Raw genomic sequence first — 9,071 nt, 5'->3', positions numbered from 1 at the left:
GACTGATGAAAGACTGACGCAAAGTACCTATTTAATAGGTTGGCTTTTTCCTGGGCGTCAGTTGTCAGTTGCCCCATCTGGTCCAGCAGGGGTCCAATGTTGCCCCTGCTTTTCCTCCGGCTCCCCACAGATCTGAAAAAGGACTTCTTATTGTCCTTGATGCTCAAAGCTAGCTGGAGTTCAGTTGCAGCCTTGGCTTTCCTGGTCTGCTCCGTACAGGACCGGACCAGTGCAGAATAATCCTCCTTGGAGGTGACTCCCATCCTCCACCCTTTGTAGGCCTTTCTTGTTAGCCTCAGGAGGTCTGCTAGGTCCCTGGAGAGCCAGGGGGGTTGCTGTGCCCTCTTGCTGCCTTTCCTCCGAGATGGAATAGACTTAGTTTGTGCTTTGAGGATCACTCCCAGACCTCGGTCCATCTTGCCCAGTCTCCTGTGTCCCGTGCGGGCAGAGAGCGGAGCGGGAAGGGAGAGCGACTGGGTCTGAGCAGGGTTTCCCCTGCGCCTGTCCCCCTGCCCCGGCCAGCACCGAAGGTCCAGGAAGCTCTGACCCAGAGGCTCTGGCCCTTGCTCCCCTGCTCAATAGCTCGTAATTCCTGTTGTCCAAACCCTTTATAAACGCTCAGCTTCCACCATGTCTGGTGCCGACAGGTTCAGCGCCACGATGGGTGACAAAGAACTTCCTTATATTAGTTTTAAACTATCTAGTAGTTTCATTTTGTGACCCCTCCTTCCTATCTGGTGAGACCCTGGTGACTTCCTCTTCCCCGTTTAGTGAGTCGTAAACCCTTCTCGTGTCCCCTCGCAAGCACCTCTTTTCTAAACTGAACTAGCCTGGCCTCTTTAACCCCGCTCCGTGGCGCCGATCCTCCTCGCTGCCCTTCGCTGGACTGTTTCTAGTCTCCTTGCTGCTGTTGGAGGTGCGGGGACCAGACCTGGGCAGAGTATTTGTGGCATGGACACGCCGTGGGTTAATAAAAGGGTGTTGTGATACTTTGGGCTGTGTTCACAATTCCCTTCCTAATAACCACTGACATTACACTTGCATTTTGGATGGCGGCTGAGCCAGAGCTGAACGGCCTGCAGTGACTCCCAGCTCTTTCCTATGCGGGAGCAGCTCCTGCAGAGCCCGTTATCATGCAGCGACAGCTTGGGGAGGGTTGCCCACATGCATCACTTTGCACTGATCCACACTGAATTTCACCTGCCGTTGAGCTGCCCATTGGCTCGGTCATGCCACATCCCTGGTCCCCAAATTAAATGGAGGCCTGGCCTCCCAGCCACGTACCTTTGCCATCTTCCAGGTCAATGGCATAGGTCTCCCCCCTGGAGTACAGAGATCCCGGTCTGAGCGGCTCCTCTGGGTGGTTGAGGTAGGCGGCTTCTTCGCTGCTGGAGTGCATGATGGCTGGGGCCGCGGGGGCGCTGGCCGGGTTGCCCAGATAAGCTGCGGCCTGGGGGGAGAACAACGGGGCATTAATGGCTCAGTTCTCACCAAACCCCACTGCGCTGGCGGGAGGAGACGGGGGTGGCTGCCGCACGCCCCGGCACTTGGTGTTACTCCCACCACGGCCAGCGGGACTGGCAGCATGAATCTGGAGCGACGAAGCATTGCCACGTTCTGTTAATTGGTCAAACCATGACAACAGCCTGGCTGGGGGGCTGGGGAGGGGGCTGCAGCCATGACCCGAGTGCGGCGAAGCGCAGCAGGTTGGGATGCCGCTGCAGGTGCCCTGAGCGCGTGTCCCAGCGGCACCGCGCGGAGCAGGACCGCCGGCTCGCCGGTCAGGGCCGGGGCCTTCGTGCTCCCTGCGCTGCCGTCCGCCTGGCTCTTGTCTTCTGCTGTGTTCACAGCACCCAGAGACCTGGGGCTCGTCTCCATGTGCAGCCTCCGGATCCTGATCCTAGTCCTAGTTGGTTAAATTCGGGAGTCTTTAGCCCTTGATTCTGCATCCCATAGACGGTGAGAAGCAGCCTGGGCGATGGTCTGGGGCCTGGCCAGGGCAGGGATCCTGGACCACAGAGGCTACATGAGGTGGGGGACCCTGGACCACCCTGGGGAGCCCAGCACAGTGCGGTCCAGTACGCGCAACTGGCCATTTGGAAGAGGATTTTTTTCTGGGGAAAAAAAGCCCTTCATAAGACCTTTGAAAAACACGATGCATGCTATATTTTGGGGCGTGTTATATGTGAGACAATGCAGCAGCATCTTATGGTCTCTCAGTTTGCTGGGAAAGAAACTGGGGAAATTAAACTTGGAGAGCCAGGACGAGACGCGTCTGTCAGAAACGGCCTCCGGGTGCCGGGGTCAACAGCGGCCGGGACCCAGAGCAGCAGAAAGCCAGAGGCAGAAGTCAGCGCTGAGCTGAGCTGAGCTGAGCTCCCAGGCTCCCCGCCCTCGCAGCCTGGAGGAAGACAAGGGCTCTCGGGCGCAGTACAGGCACTCCCAGAAAATAAAATGACTCCCCCTCCCTCAAAACCAGCGACGACCGGGCAGCAGAAAAGATAACGAGGTCCACAATTGAAAACCACAACTTCTGTGGTGCTGAGACAGACAGTTAGAGAAGCCAGGGCAGCTCTCCCAACCCCAGGAGATCTGCCAGTGGCAGTAGCCACGCACGGCGTGGGTGACACAACGGGGAGAAAAGGCACAGCTCGTCAAAGCAACAACTGGAGAAACATCAGCCGCCTCCAGCCAGGAGCAGGCTGGAGAAGCAACGAGAGAGGAAGAGCCCATCTAGGGTGTCTGCGTCGCCTGCGGAAGAAAAGCCCAGCGACACGGTCCGAAGTGATTCCCTGTGCTTGTCCTGCCTGCAAAGGAGTCCGCTCAGAGGCCACCCGGAGCCACGTTCCCTTCCCCGCAAAGGTGGCTGAGCGTTTCCTAGCTGCACTCGGGGTGGAGACCAGTGGTTCCCAGCCAGAGTGCCCTGGGGTGCCCGGCAGTGTTAGCACTTTTACGTGTGCAAACAGGGTTCACCCAGAGACTTCAAACAGGGCCCGCGGTGTTAAAAGCCCTCTGCCCTGCTTTGATCTTTCTGAGCATATCTACACATGCACTGGTGCGCCGTGGTTATGCATTAGGTTTAGTACCTGTAATAACAGGTACTAACTAAATGTGCAGTCACCGGCACTACTGCACAGCAGCGCCAGTGCGTGCCTTTTACACGACACTAATGCGCAGTAGACTAAGTCTACTGTGCATTCGTGCAATAGCACAGGTTTTGCCGTGACGCACTAATGCACAGAAGAATTAGTCTGCTGCGCTGCTAGCATCGTCCTCCGAGTCCTTTCCTGCAGTAGAATTGTGCTAATATTTTCCTGTAGGCAAACATCAAGGGAAAACCATCACCTGCCATTTTCCAAGGGCTCCCCAGAGTCTAGTGAGTGGTTCCTTGAGTGGAAAAAGGTCGAGACCCACTGGTCTAGACAAACCTGAGAGCTATTTGCAATAGGAACAACCACCAAGCCAAGGAGGAAACACTCAGGCATGAGGGGGAGGCCAAACCACATGAAGCCGACACGGAAGAGCTAAGGCAAGACCTCGCTGGGGTCTCAGGAGGAAGTGAAAAGCAAGGACAGTCGTACGGGAGCAGTGGCACGTTCTGCGAGAACGCCCTGGCGGGGAAGCAGACGTAGCAGCAGACCCAGAGCTTTGTGACTTGGTGGCCTGCTTCGGGCTTCAGGCTCTTTTCCTTGCGCCCAGACATTGTGCTTTTCCTTGCAGTCCTGCCTGGATGAGGCACGAAAGGACAGCCATCCTCATGGAAAACAAAACCGCGGGACACCAAGACCCACCCAGCTACCAACTAAGCACCTCTCCCGGGCAAGCCTCTGTCCTATGACATGACGCAGGGCCGGGCTGGGTGGCAGAAGGGATGGGAACCAAGCACAAGGCGGTGCAGCTCTGGGCCCCGGTGCCTGAGGGAGGGGGTTGATGACCAGAAGGATCCTTGTTCAGTGCCACGGGCACGGGGATACAAAACACTGGGGATGTCCAGACCCCGTGCAGGTCACGGCCCTGGGGGCAGACAGCAGGAGCTGACCCCCGGCTGCCCCTAGTCACTGCTGGGCTCTGCCAGGGCGCCGCACGCCGCGGCTGTGATGGAAACCTTTGCTTCCCTATTTCTCACCACTTGCCCTTGCCATGGTCCTCCACTAAGAAGGACTGAGCTTTACTGTGCAAATGCCCAGCATCACCCAGCCCCCTGCACGGCTGAGCTCACCGCAGGGAAGGGCAGCGTGAGCTCCGAGCCCGGCAACGGTTGCAAGGACCTTTTCCAGTGCCTGCACGGAGGGGCCTGGACTAGACCTCGTGCTGCTGTGACTATCGACAAGGGCCACGGCGTCAAGACCCTGGTTGGGAGGTGATGACGGGAGCTCTTGGCACAGAACATTATAAAGGAAACGGCTCTTGTACAAAGCAGGGCTTTGCTGAGGAAAGAGCTGAGCAAACATGCTCGCAACAGCTGAGCAAATTCAGATTTAACCACAAAACCACAAAGAACACAGAATCATAGAAAATGAGGGTGGAGGAAGCCTCAGGAGGTCAGCTCTAGTCCAACCCCTGCTCCGAGCAGGACCAGCCCCAACTACACCATCCCAGCCACGGCTTTGTCCAGCTGGGGCTTAAACACCGCTAAGGGTGGAGAGTCCACACCGGATCTTGCTAAAACCATTCCCCAGCTCAAGTTGAGTGAAGCAGCTGCAAGTCTGGTCCCGGAAGAAACTTTGTCAAGGGCAGCGAGGAGACGATGCTCAGAGACAGCCTGATAAGACAAGTCTGCCCGTCTGGGTGTGTTCGTGCATACGGGCTTAGAAAAATTCAGTACTTGACAGTGACATCTTAGTTATGCAGATAACCTATAAATGGACAGTTGTCGTCATCGCCTCCTCTTCCCGTGTCCTCACCCGGAGGGAGACGTTGTTCCAGCCGTGCTGCAGCGGGGCTCTCCTGCGCACGGGTCGCACCGAGCAGTTGGTAAACGAGCTGGAGCCCCGGGTCTGTGCTTCGCCGCTCTTGCGCGGAGTCGTGTCATTAGAGAAGCCCCATTGGATCGTGTCTGTTTGGGATCTCCCGGTGCGCAGGCAGTTCAGGGATTGCCTCGTTGGCCGGTCTAGATCTGCCCCCTAGATCTGGCAAGGTCCTCCTGGGCCTCCAGGTCCCTCGTGGCATGCGATCTTTCCTTCCATAACCTCAGTTGTGCCTTGTCAGGCACTGGGTCCAATGGCACAGCACTGGCACGGTTCAAGCCACTTAGTTACTTCTGTGTGACCGCAGAGTGGGCGCCTGGCGTCTGCTGCCTGCCCCGATCTTTCTTTTTGACTCGCTACCCTTCTTCTGCTGAAAAGGCCCGTAGCATGGTAAAAAATTACAAACGTGCAGGTAACAAAAGGCATGAAGCCGTTTGGAAACAGAGGGACATTGAGCTACTAGACCCCTGGGCTACTAGACAACACCCTTGACTGTCCCGGAGAGAGACCCTGGACTGCTGATCAGCAGGATAGGGAGGGAGCCTGGCTTGCAAGGCACCTAGCGCCCGTCTAGGCATGGCGCTCTCTCCTCAATGCACCTGCACCGGGCGAATGAAGACCCTCCCTTGGACATTCAGCTTCCCCAGTCCAAGGTTTTGAGGGAAACGATGCTCCAGGTCTGCACAACAACGCAGCCGCGGACGTCTGGGGAAGAGAAACCCAGTGTGGAGACCGAGGGGGAAAAGCAGGTAAAACTCAACCTGCTCCATGCGCCCGCACGAGCAGCTTGCAGTGCCCCGTGGCAGGGGAGAGGGGCCGTTATCCCAGCTGGGATCACATGCACAATCATCACGGCTTTCCTGGGACACCAGCACCATACCTAGATCCTTATTCATTCCCGCTCCCCATTTACATTAAATGAGGGTGTTTAATCTTAGGAGGAGCCAACAATTAGAGCCCAGCGACGCTGACACAACCCTTTAGCTTCCCAGAAGAAAAAAAAAAGGGGCTACTAATTAATTCCTACCATTTAATAAGAAGGAACTTCCTGCAATTATCACTAGCAGTTTTTCCCCAGCTCCTTTGATTCACCTGAGTAGCAAAAGCAGCAACGTGACTGCTGCTCCCCGTCCCCCCGGGCCAGACCCACAGATGTCACAGGGGAGACGATGCTCGGACGCAAGCGTAAAGGGTCCAGGCCCCGGCCCGGCTCTCCGCAGGCCTCTGGAAGTGGAGGCAGCGGTGTCTTCTGGCCGCGTTCCTGCGGATCTGGAACCAGGCTTGGAAATTCAGAGCAAAAACGTGCTGCGTCCCGGAGGCCTTGGGGACACCGGTCTGAAATTCAGGGTGTCCTGGAGGGCTCAGGAAGGTCGGTCCCTTTACAGTACAGTGAAACCACGAGGGGAGGCAACCCGCCCCGCGAGTCCGACCTTCGGGCAGGTCTTTCCAGGCCGCTCGATTCGGCAATGCCAGGCGTGAGGCTGGACAGCGCGGGGCCCCCTCGCGTGGCTGATGGGGCTGCACGACCTTCGTGGGCGTGTTTCCCAGACCAGGCCTGGTTTCATTCCAGCGCAGGCTGCGTCCGGAAGCCGAGGGCTGGAGCCAGCAGCGCGGAGAGCAAGGGCCGGGCAGGCTGGGCGTGTTGCACCGGCTGTCCCCGGGCACCACCAAAACCAGGAGATTTAGACACAATAGAGGGAAAGTCTCCTGGAGTCAGGGAACAAGAATGCAGCCCCGTGCCTTTCCGTTCCGTCTCGACTCGCCGCTTCCGCGTGTCTCGTTGTTTCCCATCTCTCCTTCCGCCACTGCCTGGGGAGGGCCGGCGTCCACGTGTATTCCGGGATTTTTAATCAAAACCCATGTTTGATTAATCCCATTTATGTTTTATTCCTCTTAGGAACCCAGCCGAGCTTTCGTCTCTCACCTCTGTCTCAGGGCTGGACTTTGGTCCGGCTGGATGCCATGCTGCAGCGCCGGGCCCGAGGAGGGGCTGATGGCGCCTGGCTGGGCTGGTGGAGGAGCCCTGACCCTACAACTGTCCCCGAGAGAAAAGTAAAACCGCCTGAACGACTTGTGACAAGAGCTGCAGAAATGGGGGGTAGGAAAGCGAGCGGGAGAGACTCACGGCAGAGGGACGCGGGAGCCACCGCTCCTCCGCGAGGGGTGGTCCTGGGTTTGTGCGCTAACGGGCTGCTGGAGTCGTCAGAAGTGTGTGGTCGAGAGGGAAGATGGAGGCACAGAAGCGACACGTTGATGATCCCTAGCTCCGGTGCCCGAGGAAGTTGGGAGCTGGCAGAAGGCCCCGCGGTTGGGCAGCAGCCAAGCAGCCAGTCGGAGACAGACAAAGGTGCTGCAGAGGCTTGCCGACGCTCCGCCGTTGAAGCTTGGCATTCACGTCTTCTCCTGCCTGTCTCCGCTGAACCCAGCGAGCCCCGCACGTCGGGCAGGGCTGGAGGTGCTGGAGGGCCGGAGCGTGGGGCGTGTGGACACGGCCTGCCGGGCCCCGCGCTTGTGAGACGCTTAAATACCCAGTGGGGCCGGTTCCTGCCGCCTAGATCTCGACAAACCTGCCCGGTGGGAAGCAGCCAGGATCATCACCTCCACCCACGCGCTGCGCGTGATTTGGCACGGCATCCTGAAACCTCCCCGGCGGCTTCCTGTTGTGCCAGTGCAAGCCGGGAGGAGCTTGAAACACATTTTTCGGAGGGCTGAACGGGGCCAAAGAAGGCCGTCGGCCCGAGCCTTTGGCTGGAGCGTTACCCGGAACCGCCGCTCCCAGGACCGTGGTCCCGGACAGCTGAGCTGGCCATTGTCAGGGCAGAGGATGGGAATCCCCCGCGGACGACAAAACCCCTCGCTGGCACCGGGGTCCGTGTCTCACGCTCCCCTCCTTGGTCCTTAAACCACTTCACAAACCGCGGTGGACTGGGCCTCATCATCCCCTCCTTCCCCACAGGGAAGTAACGCAGCAGCCGCGAGTAACCCATCAAAGCCCCTGGAGACGGTCCTGCCGTTGCACCGAGCCCGGCGTAGCCGCGTGGGCACCTACCTTAGACAGCGCTGTCTGGGCTGGGGCTGGTGCGGGCTGCATGTGGTGGTCTTAGCGTCCCCTTGGCCTCTGCGCGCTGCTCACACATTTGGGTCCTCATGCTCCCCGTGCCCATCTGAATTTATACACAGTCTCGTGCCAGTTTTGGTCCCCCAATTCCTGTCCCGCCTTCTTTGCCTTTCCTCTGGGAAGCTGTGACACACACCCAGGCCCTTCGGAGAGGAATCCTCCGCCAAGGCAGTAATTAGCTGGGGATGAGGTCGAAATTCTGGCTGCGCGAGTGGCAGCCACGGGGCTGAGCACATGGGAGGCGCCGCCTCCCCGCGCCTGAGTCACCTCCGAGCCGCGCTCCTGGCCTGGAGCCAAGCGTCACCTGAACCCGCTCCTGGTGCCATTCGCCCGCGCGCCCTCCGGTGCTGTCTGCCCGCATGGCGGAGCTGGGCCTGGGCGCCAGGGATGCCTCAAAATTGTGCTTCTTAAAGCTGGTCTCGTCTTTGTGTCCGTTCTTGGCACCGGGCTTTGCCCCCCACTAACACGCAGAGCGGAGAGGGAAGGCGCGGACGGGGCTGGATGAATGGCATGGGCCGGATCGGACCTGTGAGCCAGGATTGGGCCCTGCGCTGCCTCTCCCAGCCCCACGCCCCGGCAGGGCCCTGTGCTGCTGGGTTAGGCCTCGCTCTGTCTCCATCGGCCCCGTGCCACAGCATCAGGCCCCGGGCCACCTCTGCCAGCTGGCCTGGGGTCTCCCCGCGGGTCCGCGAACTCGGCAGCAGGGGAGCTGCAAGTGGGCTTCAAACGCCAGCAGAGATACAGTGCCGTCATCAAGGAGGCCACTGAGAGCCAAGATCTCCCTCCCGGGGCTCCAAGGCGCTATTCACCAAGGCGCCCCCGGGGGTTACAAGAAATAATGGCCCCAAGCTAGCAGAGAGCAGATTTAGGCTGGACATTAGGAAGAACTTCTTCAGTTCGAGTGGCCACGGTCTGGAACGGGCTCCCAAGGGAGGTGGTGCTCTCCCCTACCCTGGGGGTCTTCAAGAGGAGGTTAGATGAGTATC

The 9,071-nt window shown here is 58.9% G+C and overlaps 1 protein-coding gene across 4 annotated transcripts in view; it reads right to left on the bottom strand.

Moving 5' to 3' along the window:
* The window catches only part of NKPD1 (NTPase KAP family P-loop domain containing 1), a 16,599-nt gene extending 7,829 nt beyond the window's left edge, over positions 1 to 8,770 (bottom strand). For 2 of the 4 annotated variants that reach the window (XM_025214322.1, XM_025214323.1), the window contains exons 1-2: positions 7,093 to 8,770; positions 1,285 to 1,450 (exon numbers count right to left, since the gene is read on the bottom strand). In XM_025214322.1, the coding sequence (XP_025070107.1) occupies positions 1,285 to 1,399 (115 nt within the window). In that variant the 5' untranslated portion in view covers positions 1,400 to 1,450; positions 7,093 to 8,770. Of the gene's footprint in view, positions 1 to 1,284; positions 1,451 to 6,059 lie in introns of all 4 variants that reach the window. The other 2 variants (XM_025214321.1, XM_025214319.1) reach the window with 2 other exon arrangements.
* Between the last annotated feature and the right edge of the window lie 301 nt (positions 8,771 to 9,071).

Source organism: Alligator sinensis, unplaced genomic scaffold (genome assembly GCF_000455745.1).
Source record: "Alligator sinensis unplaced genomic scaffold, ASM45574v1 scaffold107_3, whole genome shotgun sequence".
Lineage (NCBI taxonomy): Eukaryota > Metazoa > Chordata > Crocodylia > Alligatoridae > Alligator > Alligator sinensis.
This window is presented reverse-complemented; position numbering and strand designations above follow the sequence as displayed.